General features: G+C 49.0%; 1 protein-coding gene and 1 pseudogene across 2 annotated transcripts; both read left to right on the plus strand.

Annotated features, from left to right (window-relative positions):
* The first annotated feature begins 8,274 nt into the window (after positions 1-8,274).
* Positions 8,275-11,126, plus strand: LOC120655265 (annotated as a pseudogene).
* A 5,953-nt stretch (positions 11,127-17,079) lies between these two features.
* Positions 17,080-18,957, plus strand: LOC120655266 (RING-H2 finger protein ATL39-like). Of its 2 annotated transcripts, none has more exons than XM_039933016.1 (2): positions 17,080-18,041; positions 18,252-18,957. In XM_039933016.1, the coding sequence occupies exon 1, from the start codon at positions 17,448-17,450 to the stop codon at positions 18,000-18,002; it is 555 nt and encodes a 184-aa protein (XP_039788950.1). In that variant the 5' UTR covers positions 17,080-17,447; the 3' UTR covers positions 18,003-18,041; positions 18,252-18,957. The 2 variants fall into 2 exon arrangements, with proteins under 2 accessions (XP_039788950.1, XP_039788949.1); XM_039933015.1 differs by having other exon boundaries at positions 17,085-18,041; positions 18,289-18,957.
* The last annotated feature ends 2,129 nt before the right edge of the window (positions 18,958-21,086 follow it).

The raw sequence follows: 21,086 nt of genomic DNA on the forward strand, positions 1-21,086 counted from the left end.
TCATCCTGATGGAAAAAGAGTAAGTCGCCCCTCGAGGCGATACCAACAGAATTCCCACACCGCACCCATCATCACAAGCCGATCCGTCTAAAAATATAGCCCAAGCACGAATAAATAGGGCAGCAATATCAGTGCTGATCCTGTCTGCAACAAGATTCGCCAGTGCCTGTCCTTTGACTGCTTTCGTAGGCTGGTATCGAATATCGAACTCCGACAATGCAAACATCCATTTTCCAAGCCGGCCTTTCAGAACAGGAGCCGACAGCATATGCTTTATGACATCCGATTTGCATATGACAATTGTTTCCGCCGAGAGCAAAATATGATGGAGCTTTGTACATGTAAAGAATAAGCAAAGGCAAAGCTTCTCGATTTCAGGATACCTGGTCTCGGCGTCTAACATGCACCTACTGAGGTAGAAAACCACCCTCTCCTGGCCGTCGTGTCTCTGAACCAATACTGAGGTAATGGAAATGTCACCCACGGATAGGTACACATAGAATGGCCTATCTTGCTGAGGAGGAACCAACACTGGAGGCTTTGATAAATATTCCTTGATTTCATCGAAAGCTTGCTGCTGTTCTACCTCCCAGCGAAACTCATCATCGGATTTGATCTTCACTAAACCCATGAACGGTTCGATGCGCCCAGACAGATTAGAAATAAATCGTCTGACAAAGTTAATTTTACCAATGAGCTTCTGCAACTCTTTCTTCGTAGTAGGTGGCTTCATCGTCTTCACAGCTTCTTGACTCTTCAGGCCGATCTCGATTCCCCGTTCGTGCACCAGCAACCCCAAAAGTTGACCGGCCGACACACCAAAAGCACATTTCTTTGGGTTCATTTTGAGCCCGAACCTTCGAGTCCGCTCTAAGACTTGACGCAGATCTTCTAAATGCCCCCCAGCTGATTTTGACTTGACCACAACATTATCAATATAAATTTCTACCAGTTTGCCGATGAGATTATGAAAAATGTAATTCATGGCACGCTGGTACATTGCACCGGCATTTTTCAACCCAAAGGTCATAACCAAGTACTCAAACAAGCCGACCGCGCCTGGTACTCTGAACGCGGTGTTCTTCACGTCTTCTGGGGCCATGAAGATCTGTTTGTAGCCGGCATTACCATCCATAAAACTCATCATCTTGTGGCCGGCAGCTGCATTGATCAATGTTTCTGCAACAGGCATCGGATACTCATCTTTTGGCGTTGCTCTGTTGAGGTCTCTAAAATCGACGCAGACACGCCATCGGCCATCCTTCTTTTGTACCGGTACCACGCTGGAGATCCATTCTGCATACCGGCACGGCCTGATGAACCCAGCATCCAACATTTTCTCCACCTCTTTCTTGACTTCTTCTAGGACTTCGGCCTTCATCTGATGTGCTCGTTGCTGAAACGGCTGAAACCCTTTCTTGAGCGGGAGCCGATGCTCGACGATGCTTCTGTCTAGACCGGGCATCTCAGTGTAGTCCCATGCGAAACAATCCCGGTACTCTTTCAGCAGTGCAATCATCTCCTTATGCAAAACTGGATCCAACTTTTTGCTGATAAATGTCAGTCGTGGCTTATCCCCAGGACCGATGTCAACCTCTTCCAAATCATCAGCCGACATGAACCCGTATCCCAGCTTGCCGTCGTCTAAAAAACCAGCTGCGAACGCAGGCGAGTCTTCGTTATCCACAAAATCAGCGACAAACACAGCGAGATGACAAGAAAAAATATTTGGCCAACTGCATGGGCTGGCCGTTCCTATACTTCCATTATCATTCGAAACCAAATATTCAATGATTGGCCAACTGTCAGAGTAGGCCATTGTATGTACATGATGTAACAATTCCGACCCCAAGTCAGATTTTTCTATTTTTTGGGGCCGGTCGCTGGGACCGGCCTCTCCTACCCTATTACACCACGTAGCATGCCATGATGTGTTTACTCTGTGAGGCTAGTGGATAAGACCAGCCTCAGTCCATTTTTTGTCGCCTCGATCCGATCACAGTCTTCCAGTGAAATCCCTGAGATCAGCTCTTGTCCTTCTGCATCCCAGGCATTCATATCTGCGAGCGAGACCTCGCTGGAATCGTCTGCAGGGACGACTTCTACTTCATCGCCATCCCATTGTACCAGATACTGATGCATTGTGGAAGGGATACAACAGTTGGTGTGAATCCAATCTCTCTCAAGCAACACCGTGTATGTACTCTTCCTATTGACGATGAAGAATGAAGTCGGGATCGTCTTGCGACCCACTGTCAGCTCCACATTAAGCACCCCCATTGCCTCTGATGGCTGCCCATTGAAGTCATTGAGCGTTACGTTGGTCTTGATGACGTCAGCAGAAGAACACCCCAACCGGCGCAGCACAGAATATGGCATCAGGTTGACTGCAGCACCGGTGTCAACCAACATCCTGTTAACGGGTTTACCGTTGATGAAGCCCTTGAGATACAACCCCTTCAAATGTTTGTAGCTTTTTTCCTTTGGCTTCTCGAAGATGATCGGCTGGGGGCCAAGATCCAACTGTGCGATGGGCAAATCCTCCGGTTGGGGTGCCCGGAACTCTGATGGGAGCACGAACACCATGTTCACATCAGCTGATGGCTTCTCATCGGCTTTTGCCTGCTTGGGGCACCACTCCCTCCTTGGAGGACGCCTTTCCACCCTTTGCGGGCGCCTGACTTGTTCTGCGAGATCTGGATGTGTTTTCCTCAGCACATCAAGGTACTTTGCTTCTGCCTCTTCGAGATTGCGCAAGCGCTGCACTCTGCGCTTCTGCGAGCGATTAAGCCCGTCAGGACACCACCGTGGGCGATGGTACCTGTCTTCTTCTTCTTCCAGCTCGAGATCATCCCTGGTCGGCCGCTCAACATGTTCGTCGTGACGCACTTTGGGCCCCAAGCGCCGGAACACCGATGTCTCGCCTGACTGGCGTGTCCGAGGCCTGCACTCGAGACAATCATCTATAGTGGGCAATCGGCTCATACCGGAATTTCAGCAGTATCTGAAGAACGGGCAATGCCATTGGTCGCGTATAGCCTGGCGCCTTCCAAGCGTCCTCCCTGTGCGGTACTCGTACTCCTCTTCTTCCGATTGATATCGGCGACGCAGCTTGTGCTGATACTCATATTTTTCCAGAAGCCGATCGGAAGCAGGAAGCTGATTACGGATGTGACGCACTTGCTCTTCAGTAATATGCTGTCGCCCTGGCTCATTTTGATCCTGGGGCCATTTGCCAGAAACGGCCTCTCTTCTTTGCTCGTCACGACAGCGTACAGACCCCGCCATGTTGATCTGGAATGAGAAATTCTGGCCCGTAGGAGTGAAGTCTGACAACTCTACCACGTTGGCTTGCGGGAAGGGCTTTGTGTCAACCTTCATCGTGTGTTGGGCCAGGATTAATCGGCCTTGCTCGATAGCCGATTGAATCTGACGACGCAGCTCCTTGCATTCACCCGTGGCATGAGTGAACGAATGATGCCATTTACAGTATAGCCTCCCCTGCAGCTCTTGTGCAGTTGGCAGCTTGTGATTTTCTGGGATCTTCAGCTGTTTTTCTTTGAGCAACAGATCAAATATCTGCTCTGCTTTGGCTATGTCGAAGTCGAAGCCCTTCACAAGCCCCTGCTGCTTGATCCATTTGCATGGGACGGGGTTTGTCCCCCCCCGAGTCCACTCTGCCACGGCCACTTCCTGTTCCTCGCCAGAGTCATCAGATTCATCCGCTTGGGCCATGTTCACATGGCGCTTGAACTTGTCTTGGTACAACTCAGAATGGTAAAGCTCATACGCCGTAAGCTTCTACACCAGGTGCGCCAGAGATGTGAACTCCAACTGGAAAGCCATATCCTTGACCGGCTTAGCGAGTCCCAGTACTGCCAGATCAACGGCCTCCTTCTCCGTGATGCGTGATGAGTAGCATCGATTCTTGACCTCTCTGAAGCGCTGTATGTATTCTGACACAGTCTCTCCTTGCTTCTGCCTGACTTGGGTGAGGTCGGCAATCCCAGCTTCAGCAGCCTCTGAGTGATACTGGGTATGGAACTGGTCTTCCAGCTGCCTCCAAGTTCGAATCGAATCTGGAGCCTGTAAGAGATTGGCCGAAGAACCGGACCCTCAGCGGATCCGATACTGAGATCATCCCAAGCTGCGTTAAGTATCGGCTCACATGCTCAATGGAGCTGGCTCCTTCTGACCCGTTGAACTTGGTGAACTCAGGGAGCCGATACTTGGGTGGCAATGGGATCAAGTCGTAGTCACTTGGATACGGCTTGGAATAGCCGATCGCTTTTCTCTTGGGCAGGATGCCGAACTAGTCTCTCAGTATCGCACTGACCTGCTCCACACTAAGAACTCCTGGGGCCGATGGCTCAGCACTCGGCCCGGTAGCGTACTTTGCCAGCCACGCTTGTTTCTCCACGTCTGCTCCAGAAGCCCCTGGGCTGGCCAACTGCACCGAGCGTGTTGGATTGACGCTGTCAGGGATGTATGCGCACGTGTAGCCGTACGGGATCTCCTTGGGTGGCTCGGTCAGGAACTGGCCTTCTCCAGGATCACCGCCGATCTTGTGAACGACATAGATCGGCGAATTCTGTTGTCTTACTGCCGCGAGTGAGTAGGACACTGGCGGCCTAGATTGCAATGCAGCCACTCCCCTGTGGCTCCCCAAGATTGGTCCCGATTGGGAGTATTGGTTCTTGATCACCTCCTGGATAACACGATGTGCCACGCGCTCAAGCTCGTTCACCAGGTTTTCTGAGTGCCGATGAAGCCCATGAGCCACCATATAGTTCATCTCCTGACGTAGGGCCCTGGTGCGCTCCTCTGAAGGCACGGACAGGTCAACGTTGTCGAGAGCGCCCTCTGGTGAAAACCCCTTCCACCTGATGCCGTAGTTGCGGGTCCTCTCAAAAGAGCCGATGAGATCGGCTTAGAACTGAGCTTTGATCTCATCATATTTTTGCTTGTGCTCCGTAGTCAGTTCTTCATACGTGACAGGTTTGGTGACCGGTGGAACCGGTGCTTGGTCCTGAGCTCCTGCCATCTCTGCGGTGGGCGTTGTTGTTGATGAAGGTCCCACTGGCCGTGCCAGAATGTGTTGTCGGTCGAAACCCACCGGCGAGCAGCGACAGGCAACACGAAGAGCCGGGAGGTCGCCGGGGTGCTGGCAGGCACTGCTCCCTCGTCGACGGCCTGCAATTCCGTCACACGCCCGGAGATTCCAGAGAAAGTCGGGCGTGCCACCTGACCTATACCCGATCAGGAAGGTGCAAACGTGCTTGCGACGATTTTCCTGCATACACAAAACACGTGGAAAGATAAGTCCGAGCCGTGGTCGGCTCCCCGGGACGACTCTTGCATCGACTTTAAAGAGCCGATCGAGTCCCGGTGTCAGATTGGATCTGCATCTATCCAGATATCGATAAATAAAGCAAATAAGTGTAAAGCTGCTTCAATTAAATCTAAGGAGTCTAATCCAGGACGGTCAAAGCTTCACTGCTAGATCGGAACATCCTACACGTGATTGGGCCTAATAAACGTAATAAATAACTAAACCGTAACAAAAAATAGAGGCCTAAGAACTAGCAAGAGCCGATTCCCGGATCAATTCCCTGTTAAGACTAAGGCAAAGCATCTAATACATCACCGGATCATCCAATCCGTTTGCAAGGCCTAACCTAGCAGATATCATGCCAACTCTTATGTATAAGAGCAAACCGTAACAGATTGGATCTACTAGACAGAAAAGAAGTAGGGTGTTGTCTCCATGCAACTAATTCTACACAACAAGAACTAGCATAAGATTGAAACATGACTGCACGAAACAACATGATATTCGTAGATGATAAGCAACAAAACACGACGAATCTACTAAAGGCATGCTACGAACATCAGGATAACTAGCATTACTTGCCATAAAAAATGCTTCAGTACGAGTAATATCAAGGTAAAAGCAAGAATAACACTGCCCTGATCGCAAGAGACGATCAGGGCAGCATGACGCTTACTTGGATGAAACCCTAGAATTAGGGGTAGCGATGCGCCGAGAGTTGTTGTTTGCGAGACGCGATGACATTCTTCTTTTCATGAATAACATAGGGTACATATTTATAGTCTGGAGACTTGGGAAACAATCTAATTCTATCTTGTCCCGATCGGACTCTATCTCTAATCTTGAACTAAATCTAAGGATACATGGCTCATATGGCCCAAATGCCCACACAGGAGCCGATTTTATAAGCCTTCTTAACATTCTGCTTTAAGCCCAACTTGTTTTCGGCCCATAAATTGTTAATTTATGGCGATAACACCAGCGTGGCACATGCCACATCATCGGCCAACATGTCATCGATGCCACATCATCTGCCAGCATGGAAGATGCCACATGGCAGCAAAGTTGGGCCAGTCCATTAGCAGATTCAAAGCCCCTAAGACCCATAACCCTTCATCCATCTCTTCTTCCCCAAACGCCTCCCCGCGGGCCCGCCCATGGCCCGACTTTTGGTTCGGCACGATTTTAATCGGGCTCGAGCCAGCCTGACATGAGCGTCGGGCCATGCCTGGGCCAATGGCTCGGCACGTGGGCCAGCCCGGCCCGACACGAATAAGACCCTAAACCCTAATTGCAGCCCATCAAAATAAATCTCTACCACCAAATCCCCAACTAAGGCGGCGTGGCCGGCTGCCTCCAAGAGCGGCGACGCGGCCGGCCTCTGCCACAACGGCGGCGGCGCGGCTGGCTGCCCCCAACTGCGGCGGCGCGGCTGGCTGCCCCCAACTGCGGCGGTACGACGAGATCTGCGGCCCACATGCTTACACAGGCCAAACAGGTGATCGTGCCTATGCCTCGGCACATGGGCCGACTCGATCCGACACGAATAGATAAATGGGCCAATTATGCTTGGCCTAATTATGCACGATTTTTTATTTTTATTTTTTACAAAAATATATTTTTGATTTGGAAATTTACAGGAATATACCCCGACAGCGAGGCGGCAGGGACATTTTTGAAAAAAAATCACGGAAAAAATTGCGCGCAAGTCCCTGGGGGCCGGTTGCCCGGCAGTGGGGCGGCCGCCCCCCCTGACCGCCCGGGAACGGAGCGGCCGACCCAGGCCGCCCCCTGGCCGCCCGGCAGTGGGGCGGCCGGCCCTGGCCGCCCGGCTGCAGGGCGATGGCTGCTGCATAGCAGCAGCAGCGCGTGGTGCGGAGGAACGTCAAGTCCTCGCTGCTGCTCTCCACCGTCTTCGTCTTCTCCGTCCTGTACTCGTCGTCGCACGGCTTCGGCTCGACGGCAGCCGAAGAGGTGGTGGTGCTCACGCGGAGCCCCTTGGTGGGGGATCCTGACGTGAGCGGCCGTCTGATGCCAGGAGAGGAGGAAAGAGCAGATGAACCTGCCAATGTGAACCAAGAACAGAGCTCGCCTGCAGAGATCTCCTTGCCATCTGCAAATTCCTCTTCACCTCCACCTCCAGGCACAGCTGAACGAACCGGCGATCAAAGTAATTTCCAATTCAGATTTCACAGCGAATTGACACAGTAGTTCTAGAAACTTTTGTTCGATCAAGCGTTTGATTTCTGCGTGCGTAGGTGTCGTCGGAGTACGAGTCGAGGAGAGCTGCGACATGTCGCTGGGGAAATGGGTGAGGGAGCCGAGGGGCCCAGTGTACACGAACCTGACATGCCGGACTTCAAGAACTGCCAGAAGTACGGCAAGGACCCCGGGCACCTGTTCTGGCCCGACGGGTGCGACCTGCCGCGGTTCTCGCCGGAACGGTTCCTCGCCGTCGTCCGCGGCAAGCGGCTGGCCTTCATCGGCGACTCGCTGGCGCGCAACCAGATGGACTCCCTGCTCTGCCTCCTGTCGCAGGCCGAGGCGCCCACGGCCGTCCACCGCGACGCGCTCGACAGGTTCCGGACGTGGCACTTTCCCGCACAGGGTGGGAGAGCCGGTCGCTCCGCAGCCGAGCTGACAGCCCGGCCCCAGAGATCTGCGCGTAATTTTCTATGTAATTTTTTTCTTCAGAAATGCCTCTGCCGCCCCGCTGCCGGGCGGCTAGGTCCCGGCTGCCCGATAGCGAGGCGGCCAGAATATATTTCTGTAAATTTCTAAATCAAAAATATATTTTTGTAAAAAACAAAAATAAAAAATATAAAAATATAAAAACCGCTAATTATGCCGGGTGGAGTCGGGCCCGTGCCGGGCTGGGCCGGGCAGCCTGAATGGCCAACTATACCAGACACGCCCGTCCGCCGGAGCCAATGCTTGCCACGCGCGCGGGCCGCTGAACTGCCGCCGCCCCAGACGCACGCGGCACGCCGGAGTCGCTGCCGTCTCCTCGCGCGCGGGCCGCTGAGCCGCCGCCGCCGCCGACTCCGACCCGCGCAGGCCGCCGCTGCCTCCTCGTGCGCTGGCCGCCTGAGCCGCCGCCGCCACCACAGCGCGGGCTGCCGCTGCTTCCTCGCGCGCGGGCCGCCGCCGCCGCCTCCGCGCCGGACGCCGGAGCCGCTGCCATGGCGGCGCAGGAAACTTGAGCACTCGGAGGTCAGGTGGGCAAGTTCCAGCCGACGGGAGGTAGGCAGCCATACCTTGCCCTATTGATGTGTCCGCCACTGGCCTCTCGTCCCTTCTTCGCTGCCCCTTCGCTCGCCACCATCATCTAGCAGTCGCCGCCCCTCCAGCCCCGGACGCCGCAGCGCGACGCGCCAGTCTCACGGTCCCTCGTCACTTGCTAGTCTCTGAGCAGCGAAATACAGGCCTGGACATGCCCAGCTCTGGCGCCCCGCTGGCCCCGTTCCTGGTCGCATCCCTCAAGCGGGTTTCCCGACTCCGCTGCAGCGAACAGCTGCCCGCGCTCGCGGCCAAATCGGGCCTTTTCGCCTCCAACGCATTTGTTCGCAACTCCGTCCTCGCCTTCTACTCGCGCCACCCATCCTCCCTTGCCAGCGCCCACCAGCTGTTCGACGAAATACCCCCACCGCTCCGCGACGCCGCCGCACGCAACACCCTCCTCGCCACACTGGCCCACGCGGGGCACCTCGACTGTGCGGAGCGCCTGCTTGAGGACATGCCGCATAGCCACAGGGACACTGTCTCGTACACCACCCTCGTGACCGCGCTCGCTCGCGCCAGACGCAGGGCGTGCTATGGCTGTGTTCTGCAGCATGCTCACAGATGATGTTTTCCCCAACGAGGTGACTCTCGCAGGCGCTGTAACCTTGTTCGCCAACCATGGGGCTGCGGCCACAGTGGGAATGGCACATGGGGTCGCTCTGCGCCGGGGGCTGGATAGATTCGTCATCGTGGCTACCAACCTGGTCCATGCGTATGCCTTGGTGTCAGCGCTTCATTCTGCCCGTGTTGTGTTCGATGGGATGCAACATAGGAATACGGTCACCTGGAACGCAATGCTCAATGGTTATGTGAAGGCAGGGATGATGGACCAGGCTGCAGAGGTGTTCTGGAGGATCCCAGAGCGGGATGTAGTATCTTTTTTTACGATGATTGATGGGTACATCCGTGCAGATATCGTATCAGATGCTCTGAAGGCTTACATTAATATGGTGAGGGAGTTAGACGCCAATGGTAGTGAAATGCTGTTTGTTGATCTGGTAAAGGCATGTACTCGGTACTATGCTGCCACAGAAGGGCGGCAGCTTCATGCTGTTATTCTGAAGAATGGTTTTGATGCCCATGCATTTGTGCAGGCAACCCTGATCTATTTCTATGGGCGCTGTGGTCTTATTGGCTGTGCCCAGATGCATTTTAGATTGTCAGACAAATCACACATTGCATCATGGAATGCTCTTTTGGCTGGTCTACTAAGGAAGAACCTAACTTTTGAAGCAAGGCAGCTGTTTGATAATATGCCTGAAACCGACAATATTTCTTGGAGTACTTTGATATCTGGGTATGTGCAGATTGGACGTTCAGACATGGCTTTGCAGCTTTTCTTTTCGATGCTGAATTCTAGCATTGAACCAAATGAGATCACATTGGGAAGTGCTCTATCTGCAATTGCTGATTCTGGCACATTGGATCAAGGTAGATGGATCCATGAATATATAATCAACAAATCAGTCCAGCTTACTGATAACCTAAGTGCTGGGTTGATAGATATGTATGCCAAGTGTGGAAGCGTTGCTGATGCAGTGCAGTTTTTCAATCATGCCAATGATAAGTTCTCTTCAGTTTCTCCATGGAATGCTATGATTTGTAGTTTAGCTATCCATGGTTATGCACACATGTCACTTGATCTGTTTTTACAATTACAGAAGACCAATATTAAGCCCAACTCAATCACATTCATAGGTGTTTTAAGTGCATGCTGTCATACTGGGATGGTAGCTGAAGGAAAGCGTTATTTTGAGTCCATGAGGACAGTATATGGAATCCAGCCAACAATCAAACACTATGGTTGCATGGTTGATCTTCTTGGTCGAGCTGGCTATTTGGAAGAGGCTGAACAGCTTGTTTTAATGATGCCCATGAAAGCAGATGTTGTGATTTGGGGCAGCATCCTTTCGGCAGCAAGGGCACAAGGAAATGTAGCATTAGGAGAGAAAGCAGCTGAAGAACTAGCAAAGGTTGACCAAACCCATGGTGCATCAAAAGTAGCCTTGTCTAATATATATGCTGATGCTGGTCGTTGGACCAACGTTTCAGTTGTGAGGAAGGAGCTACAGGATGAGAATTTTGAGAGATTATCTGGAAACAGTGGCATTGTACAGTAATAGGATAAAGTATTTTTCAATTAGCTCTAATGGTCAACTGATGGTGAGAACCAGTTTTTGTTTTCTATTATTCATATTCATTATGTCTGCTGAAGATGCTGTGATAATTGTTCTCTTTCAATAGTAAAAGCAACTGCAAGCAAGATATAGTGACCGAAATATAAATTTGACTGGCTACATATTACCAAAAACAACTGATGAAGAAGAACTGGAAATTTTTGGAGAACTGTCACTTCATAAGCAGGACAACTTCATGGAAAACTTCGTCAGCACTGGTAATTTACTATGTTTGTGTATCAGTAGTTAATATGAATATTGTAATGCAAGTTTCTATCCTATAAGAATAAGATGCTAATAATATTTAATACAAAGACAATTGGCATGGCTGATAACCTTAGACCTTGGACAATTGCTCTTGCTTCATTTCTCGAATGCAGTATCTAGAGTTGCAGTCCAAGAAACCTCTTAGCTGGGAAAGTACTTCAATTCTTGTCCTTGTAATGATATGATTGAGATTGATCAAGAGTTAGTACCCTTTTTCTCAGTATTTTTCATTTGGTATCTATGAATAAATCATAAGCCTGTGTTGTGTGTGTTTAGCGGCAAGTTTCTAATCCCTACCCCTCTCCTTCCCTCTTTGTCAGGGGAGAACTTTATAAATTTGTTTCTTTGTTCTTGAATAAAATGATACACAGCCCTTGTGCATATTTTTTAAAAGAAAAGATAGATCACTAGCCAAAACATGCTTGGGGTGTCTGGAACTTGTACTGAATTCAATTAATCTGACTCGACTTACTGGACTAGCCTGCTCATAATAGCTGTGTCGGTACCCCTGGACTAGGGTACCCCTTCTTGCTGTGTCTAGGCAAGAGCCTCGTAGTGATCCTTGACTACGCGCTGACGACCTAAGCAGCCGGACCCCCGTGGTCAGGAGCCCTTCTCACCCCGCCAACGGCCCCGGACCAATTCCTTGCTTGGGAAGGGTTCGGTGACACCATGTGCCCCGGAGAAGGCAGCGTTCAGTCCAAACAGCCGGGGGTCCCCGGACCTCTCGCGGAGCCCCGGATCCCCCTACGGCGTCCCGGGGGACCCTCATATACTATCTGGACCCCTCAGCGGGTAGGGAACCAACTCCCCGCCCGAGCCTGGTCTGGAGCCGCCACGTGTCCATAGGTACGGGCGCGCGCGGTCGCGAGGCTTCACTGGAAGACTCGCCCACTTACCGCATTCAATACGGGAGGCGTAAGTGCGCTCTGCCACAGCAGAGCCCGTGAAGACTTTTGCCAGGATGTACTGTTGATCGCGCGTTACCAAGGCGCACAGTGCAGCCGCTGGCGCTGCCCATGCCACGCGCGTCAGTCTGCTACGTCAGTTAGACACGACAGCTCGGCTTTGCCCATCATGATGCCTACGTAGTAGACCCAACAGTCTACGTCGCAACCTACACTGCCTCAACGGGCGCCTCGCCGATGGGACAAGTAAAGACCACCCTAGGTCAGAGAGTCTATAGTACGATGAAGCGTATCCGAGGAGAGATTCTCAACCACTGTAGCACCATTAATGACTTTTTCGTGGTATACTATACATCCTCGTTGGGCCTACCTATCGGGGTCTAACGCCTGTGTACGTGTCTCCCTTGCGCTATAAAAGGGAGACGCCCGTTAGAAAAGGACTCAAGCCAAAAAGGGACTTGGGAGGCAGAGGATAGACGGATCCACAGACACAAGAGCAATACAGCTCTCAGTGGACGTAGGGTATTACGCTTCGGCGGCCCGAACCACTCTAAATCCCCGAGAGTTCTTGTGTTCTTGCTTCATGAGTAGATCTGAAGAATCGCTTGCGCTTCCCCGAGTAACCACCTTCTGGGATTAGGCGGGTGCACTACGCCACCCGGCTGTGGCCCTCCTTCTAGAGCCACGACAAGCTGAAACATAATGTGTACGCAGATGATCCGGGTATCCACTAAAAACTAAAAATGACTTCTATTGGACTGTTTGATACATTGCCCATCCTATTTTATTGAAGTTCTTGAATTCAGATAACATGAGTACGTTCAGTAACGGCAAACAACCCAGAAGATCAATCTGTTAAGATTTCACTAGATAGACTGCTGAAGGTATATACTACCAAAAAATATTACATGACGCCATTATTTGCTAGTTTATATTCATATTCTTGATTTAAGTTTGGAAGTGCTCCCCTGTTCTGTACGTTGCTGCTTATTCTATTATCAAGTCTTGCAATATAAAATCTCCAGAATAAACCTTGTGGCTGATTCAGATGAAGAATCCATTGTTCTGTGAATGAATATGGAGATGGCATTGCATACTTTGGTTCACATGAAGATGCATCTTATGATGTTGACAATGATGGTGATGCTAAGAGAAGTGCAGGTTTCCAATTTTTTATAGCCATGCTGAGACTCCACAATTTGCCGTGGACATGCACTTTAGAAGCAAGGTGCAGTTGAAGGCTGCAAAGAGAGGTATTTCCCAAGAATGACAAGAGGCTTAGATCTGTTTGCACGTGGAAAGGCTTTCCCTGGGTTGTCCATGCTTCATAAACTCGAGGTCTGACTGGTTTCCGATTGTAACATATAAACCCTAGCATGCATGTTGCCCAGTTCTAGAAAACAAAAGGTTCTGTACAGGTAGAATATGTGAAAAATATGAGAGTACTATCAAGCTAATCCAACATGGAATACTAGAGCATTACAGGGGACAGTTCAAGAAGCTATGGTTGTGGATGTGTCCATGGGAATGGTCAATAGAGCAAAAGCAAGTGTTGTGAAGAAGGTAATGGATTCTCTAACTGATGAGTATTCAAGGTTTTATGACTATGCTCTTGAGCCAAAGCGTAGCAATCCTAGAAGCAGTGTGCATGTTGTTCTTGATCCAGAGGAAGTTGACCGCGTTTTCAAAGAGTTTACGCCTGCTTGCTGGAGTGCATGTGTATCAGGCTACTTCAACGGGAACTGTATGCTTTCTGATTCACAAGGCGGGAACTGGATTAGCTCAACTTCCACCGTTAGATCAACGGATGGACTTGGTCCTCTCCTTTGCACTCTACTTTCGGCAACTGGCTATATATGGGGCTCTGCCTTCGCCAGCTCACATTAGGAATGATAAGATAAACTTTGATTTCTTTCTTGTTGTAGTGTAGCTCTCCCCGCATTGCTGGCGGTGGAATTTACCCTGTGGTTTACCAGAGACTCGTTTCTAAGGAAATCTAGCTAAGATCAGGAACACCTAGCTTGAGTTCGTGTGCTTTTAGTGGAGTTCTTGAGTATTCCCCTTTCTGAATTTCTGTCTTGAGCTTGTTCCTGACAATGGTATCAAGAGCCGCTTCCTCGGCCAGATCTGTGATCTTCCCGGGCCAGTCTTCCGGGTCTCAGTCCGATTGGTGCGGTGGTTTGGTGGTTGTGGCTCACCCGCTTAAAATCCCACCCACCCACCTGGATCCGGGAGAAACACCCAAATTTTCCCTAAAACTAGCAGTGGATTCAAGGCAACGAGGGTTGCAAGGCAAGTCTTTGTGTAAAATTCCGAGTTTCGTCATAGTTGTTATGCTATCTTGATAGTTTATCAATCCATACTTAGTTTATTCATGAGTTGTGTGACGGATATGGTTAGGCCATATATTCTGGGTATGGATATCGGTTCATTGTGCTTTCAGGCTTGCTTTAGCGTTTTACTTGTCCATCCGAAGGGTGGGGAACCGAGGGCGCTAGGGTAGTGACCTCATACATAAGTGTGGTGCTCGATATGCGGGATCCTGCGGATATGATTGTGCTCCACGATGTCACTAAGGTAGATGGCAGGTGATGACAGCTCTGTCCGTTCGCCGTAACATCTATGTTGCGGTTAGCGCACTTCCCGACGTCCGAGTTCGGTGTAAGAGTTCATGCAAAGATGTAACAGAACTGAATGTACTCCGGTGCAGCACATTCTTCCCGATATCCTTAATTTCCTGTCACCTGCAACCCTAACAACCCCAGCTTTGAATAGATGCACTAGGACCCTCTAACCTAGCCTAAGCTCCAGCTAAGATAGTTAGTTCTTTCTTTCTTTTATTCCTTTATTCCCTGAGAGTTGGTTGTGTGTTTGTGTCACATTACCCTGTTTGTCTCTTTTATCCTGGTTTACCCATGTTAGAGTTTTTCCTATTACTTAAGGAACGATGTCAGGATTATTACTATGTACAGTACCTTTGCCACCGCCATCGTTTGGAAAAAAAACAATACCCGAATAGTCTCCTGGGTGAAATGCTACAACGGTATATCCGTGCCATTGCGGATCCATTCTGTAAACATTAAGTTAATACCATCGGCATTTCCTGGTGCCGTTGCTTGGGATGGGCCTAACAACCCGTTTCTAGTGATTGCGCTAAGAAATGTCAACACTTACGTGCAGAGAATGAAACCTACAATCGATAGATCCATTTTATCTTCTTCACAAGTACTTCAGACTCAGAGTATGACTGCTAGACGACCAACTGCCACTGTGAAATAAATTTGGTATCCTGATCCTTTCATAGATCAAGCAGTCAAACCGTCAAAGAACAAAGAACCCACCAAGTCCATCTGAAAAAGGAGATCATGCCACTTTAACAAAAGGATAATGTGGCCTTTTCCAGTTTTGTTCATTTTCAGTATATATATGCACCAACATCTAGCATTCTTACATTCCATCCGTTGCCCCCCCCCCCCCCCCCCCCCCCCCCCCCCCTAAAAAAAAGGAACCTGCACCAACATCTATAAAATTCGCACAATTAGACACAAAGGCATATGAACAGATAGATCGATCCCCATTATATAAGTCAACAAAGATAATGTTTGGAATTCCAACTAAAACAATAATCGACAACAGGATATCGCAACATAGCATGCTCACGTTTCAAGATACGTATTCTTAAATAAATGAATAGGTTGTCATCTTTGTGTTTGCCTTCGCCTATCTTATTGGTGCCAGATATACATAATCTGATGCTCAAGGGCAAAGACTTCCGGTTGTTTATTAGCTGATTGAATTTCGAATCACAGCTTGGCTACGGCTAAACGACATGGTTTGGGGAGAACTAAAAATGGTCAAGATGTTTACCTGTTGTGCTTTACCTTCAATTAGTGTACATCATGAAGGTGTGATAACTCTTGTCTCTTGATATTTAATTCCTCGTGCAGAATTATGCAGTGGGAATGAACTGCAGAATATCTGCACTGTTGAGTAGCTTTCAGCTTCACCTTTTACCATTGGAGACCAGTTTCCAGTCATCCAGAGAATGAGAGACAATGAGCAGGCGTGCTGCTCATGGGTTGTTCCTTATGGATAGGCATCATGTCATTGTCCACTTACTCTGGATGTCTCTGTCCCAGTCCTGCCTAATTCTCTTGTCCCCATCATCACTCAAATTATTTTGCCAGTTTCTTGCAATCTTGGCAAATATGTACAATTCCACGAGTCAACTTCAAGACGATGAAAATCCGGAGGCGCCGCCGCTGGGATGGTAAAGAGAAATACAACACCCTTCTGGTGACTACAATATTTCACTGATTAAAAAAATACCAAAGGTCCTAATCGCCCTTAGGGAGCCTGTTCTTTGATAATTTTTTATGACTTAATTCAGTTTAATCAAGGGCACAACCATCATTATGTCTTTGATATGTCCGATCTTTCTTTTCTTTCTTTCTTTCTTTTTTGTCGACACACAGTTCAATGTCCTGGCTGGCACATGTCCCGGCCGCTCCAGCGCACGTACAGTTCAAGTAGAATTTACCATACAACGGTCAACATACAGAAACTAGAGCGTAACCATAATCTGGAAACAAAAAAGTTTAAAACCCTAATCAAAATGAAATTTTTGAAAGCTTAGGTGAGGATGAACTCAGAATATACATAAATCAAGGATAATAATTTAGGTCATTTTCAAAGTTATTGGTATGTTTTTAGATGAAAAAAGTTATTGGTATTACCACCCTACGAGGGGGGTCAACCTCAGGTTTGCTAACACGCACAAAATAGGCTTTACACGGAGTCCGTGTCATCTTAGTTGGATTATAATAGCTTTAAAAAAGACACTAAAAGCAAATGAACTAAATAAAAAAGTAAAAGTTTCCTCTGGAGGCCTCCCCCCACAAACCCTTACTAGCTCACTTCCCATAATAACACAAAACAATGAAAAATTAAAGCCGAATGCAATTAACAATAACCCCACAATATTATTACTACGGAGCTGTCAATGATCCGGTCTTTAGCTCCAAATCTATGTGCCTTTTTTTTTCTCGGATCCAAATTCGTGTGCTCACTGCCACTCCAACTCCAACCCATTGGCTGGCAGGATGGCAGCACCGTGCCCAACCGCACCATTCGTGGCAACAAAACCCCGCTCCCTCTCAAGCTTTCCCCATCCATGAGCAGTGAACACCTACTAAACCTCAATAAACTAATCGCTTAATCCTCACCCAAATCGCTTGCATAATCACCATCCTCCGCTATACAAGTTACAAACCTCCCGATCATTCCAGACCACCAATCCGAGCCCCACCATTGATCCCCAAATCCCATAACAATTCTCTCCTCGCACCAGCAACAACCCGGCGACCAGCCGAGCGAGCCCAGCAAGAAAACGCGCGCGCGCGCCACGACGCCGTGCTCCTGCTCTGCGCCTTGCTTAGAGTGGCATCCCAGGTGGTGGCCAGCTGACGACCAAGGAGCGGCATGTCCACGGCGGATGCGACGACCGGGACGCCGCCGGCGCCGGCGGCGGGCCGCGGCTGGTGCTGCACCTCCGGCGCCACGCTGGAGCTGGTGGGCGCGTTCACGGTGGTGTGCCTGGTGCTGTACGGGGTGATCCTGTACATGAACTACCTGTACGTGCGCTGGAGCGGCCGCGACGGCGTGCACCGCACGGGCTCCGGCGGCGCGGGGCTGCCCGCGCGGAAGAGGCCCGCCGCCGGGCTCGACAAGGCGGCGCTGGCGGCCATGCCGGTGCTCACATTCAAGGCGGGCTCGCATGGCGGCGGCGGCGAGCCCGTGGAGTGCGTGGTGTGCCTGAGCGCCATGCAGGACGGGGACGCGGTGCGCGCGCTGCCCGGGTGCCGGCACGCGTTCCACGCCGCCTGCGTCGACGCCTGGCTCTGCGCGCGCGCCACCTGCCCCGTCTGCCGCGCGCACCCCGCGCTGCCGCCGCCGCAGCAGGCGCCCAAGGCCGGCGCCAAGGCGGCGCCGCCGGGGTCCTCCGGCCGGCAGCCGGCCCTGGAGAGCCAAGTATAGCGCGGCCACAGCAGCGCTGACAGTGTGCGAGCTGCTAAGGTAGGTAGCTATTGCGTTGTGTTCTCAATCTGCTGTCTTCTTCTCTTCCTCCTCATCGAAGAGAGTCGATGGATGATTGCCTGTAGATAGGCTCGCTGAGTACATAATTTTGGTGTCAATTTAGTACATAATTTTGGTGTCAATTTCTTGTATTGGGATGAACAATGTCTGAACCACGGCATGTAATTCCGCTCGTGCATTGTTTGTCAGTGAAAAGCTTCTCTGAAATCACTCTGTATTATAACAGCAATCAGCATTTCTGATGAGGGCACGATACCTTCGGATACGACCATTGATTATAAAGTGAGCTCGTTCCAAATAAATTTGTCATTTAGATTTGAGAATAAATTACTACATAATGATTTAATTATTGTTAGAAACCATGGAGATGATGAGGAGGACGTTGGGGAGGAGTGTGGAGCCGTGGTGGACCAGCAAGGGCAGCCAAGCGGAGTTGGAGGCCCAATCCAAGTCGAGTTCGAGTCTGATTCGGAGTCCAGGAGCAGCACGCACCAAAATCAACGCCCAGGCCGCATACGGAATCCGTTTTGGATGCTCTTTATATGGATGGAAAGATAATTTCAAGGAGCTTCCAATGGCACTGGTTTGCGGCCCAAATTCATTCGGAGTCGACGGAAATCGCCGAAACAATATGACATCCAGAATCTGTCAGGGCGCTGCGCCGCCGTCTTTTGGGCTGTTGGCCCGTGTACCGTGTTGGCCCAAGTGGTGGACACCCCCTTGGCCTCCACCAGCAACCCTAGGACCTCCCTTAGGATATAAACTCAGTAGCCGCCGCCTTTTAGATTAGGGTTTTGTTTAGTCTTGAGTTTTCCTTTGAGGAACAGACATTGCATCGTTGTATCTATGGCGACAAGTCCTTATACATTGATCCAGGGCCCCATTCTTGATCTCCTCCACTGTGTCGATTAGTCCTTTGGAATCGAGTTCTTGAACCCCACTTTGATTTTTGCTTCTACACATCTGCAATTTCAGATTGCGTGTTTATCCTTTCTTGCTTGTGTTCTTGGATTCGCTAGCAGGAAAAGTCTTCTCGGCGAGGTCAATCAAGTTGTGCTTGGTTGATAACTAGCGGAGCGATGGTGTAACGATTGCAGGCTTCGAATTCGTGTCTGATTAGAAGTCGGATCGCTAACGTCACGTACTCTATCAATCGAATCTACCCTACCTCTCGGAAGATCGGGCCGCGTCTACACCAATTTCACTACAGATTTTCTGAGGATCCTGCAGTATTTTGCATTGCATAGGAGCACTTGTTTTTCAGTTTCCGTATCAAGTTCTCTTCTTGAGAAAAAAGTCTGCCAAGTTTGCCATGACTCTCTGTGTTCCAAAAGGCATCCTGGTCAATGGTTGTTCACTTCTTCCCCAAATCTTTTCTAGATCAGCCAATTGACCCCAGAGATAGATGTGGTTTCATCTTGCTCGTTCCCTTGATTCCTCAATCAAAACCGGCACAGTTAAGCGTAGTTATTAATCAAGCAGTAACTCTTAGTACCTACTAGCTCATAGGCGTAGCTGCATCATCCTGGAGAATCAGGGGGATATGGCTGACCAATGCCCGGCTGAAGGGGACATTAGAATACCACTGGCTGATGAATTTGTTTATTGCCTCGTTCACTTGTGGGCAGATCGATGAGATTGAGGCGTCAGCGGCACTGTCACAGCGACATCAAATGTTTGTTTAGCCCCGTGTACGGCATAGGATACTCTTGAGCCATTATCGACAAAACAGCCTTTGTGGATTGGACCCACCAAGGATCCAGGAGTATCCTATTTCTGGGTAATCCAACGCCACAAACTTTTTGGCCGGATTACGTTTGTCTGATATATATGTAAGTAAAATCCTCGAGATGTTTAACTTCTATTTGATCCGAGATTTTTGCCTTGTTTAAATGCACCGTGTAAAGTTTTTGAAAGGGAATTTTTTCACATTTGCAGTATTAAACATTAACCAATCATAAAACTAATTACAGAACCCGTCTGTAAACTACGCAATGAATTTATAAAGACTAATTACTTCATCATTAGCATATATTTACTGTAACAATTGCTGTAGCAATTTAGTGTTTAATATGGCCTAATTAGGCTTATTAGATTTGTCACGTAATTTACAAGCAAACTATGCAATTAGTTTTTTTTATTTCGTCTAGATTTAATACTCCATGCATGTGCCGCTTACATCCGATGTGATAGTTTTAGAATTTTGAATTTTGCATCTAAACAGGACCTTTATAACTAGTGTCGCAGTTGGCCTATATAAAAATGAAATGGAGGAACATCTAATATACTCTATTGTCGGGGGGAAAAAGGTTGTCTCAAAGAAGGGATCCTAGGTAGGATCTTTTTGCCAGGCGGGATACATAGAACCATAGAATAGGAGCGACGAATCATGATTCAATCATATTTTCAAAAATACATATGTTTTGTATACAATACAATTCTATACAGGACAAATTGAAGGCCTCATAAGGAATGTATTTTTTTTTATTTTCTTGTCCATTAAGTGAGCCCCAACTTATTTATTAAATGAGCTAATCTAGGTTATACAAGAAAGAAAAATAAGATGCTATTGACAAAATAGTAGTACTCTCTCTAGTCACAAATAAGTGACACTTCGGACATTGACACTAGGTCTTCGGAACACAATCTTGACGAGTACTTTATTACAAAACTTTTATAAAAAAGCAAAAAAAAAAAACTTTTATGAAACTATTTCGAGATAAATCTATTCTGATGGTTATAAAATATTCAAAGTTGACACTTCAAAAGCAAAAGTAAATAAAAGTATAAATTTGTCTACTAAAGACAACTCAAAACATTATTTATTTATTTATTTATGACTGGAGGGAGCTATACGCAGTACTACCCCCACATGGCAGGGATGGTGCGTGATAGAATAAACTTATCTTCTTATCATGTGCTGATTTAGCTCCAGCGTTTACCTCCTTGTAAAGAAGTTCAATACTTCAAAAACGAAGTCAACATCTCGGACACCAAGAGGTCTGAAGTCCATGATTGTAAGAA

The sequence above is a fragment of the Panicum virgatum genome, chromosome 1N (assembly GCF_016808335.1).
Source record: "Panicum virgatum strain AP13 chromosome 1N, P.virgatum_v5, whole genome shotgun sequence".
Taxonomy (NCBI): Eukaryota; Viridiplantae; Streptophyta; class Magnoliopsida; order Poales; family Poaceae; genus Panicum; species Panicum virgatum.

What these genes read in the sequence shown, in the direction of transcription:
- LOC120655266 (XM_039933016.1), top strand. Translation starts at nt 17,448, where the DNA reads ATGTCCACGGCGGATGCGACGACCGGGACGCCGCCGGCGCCGGCGGCG.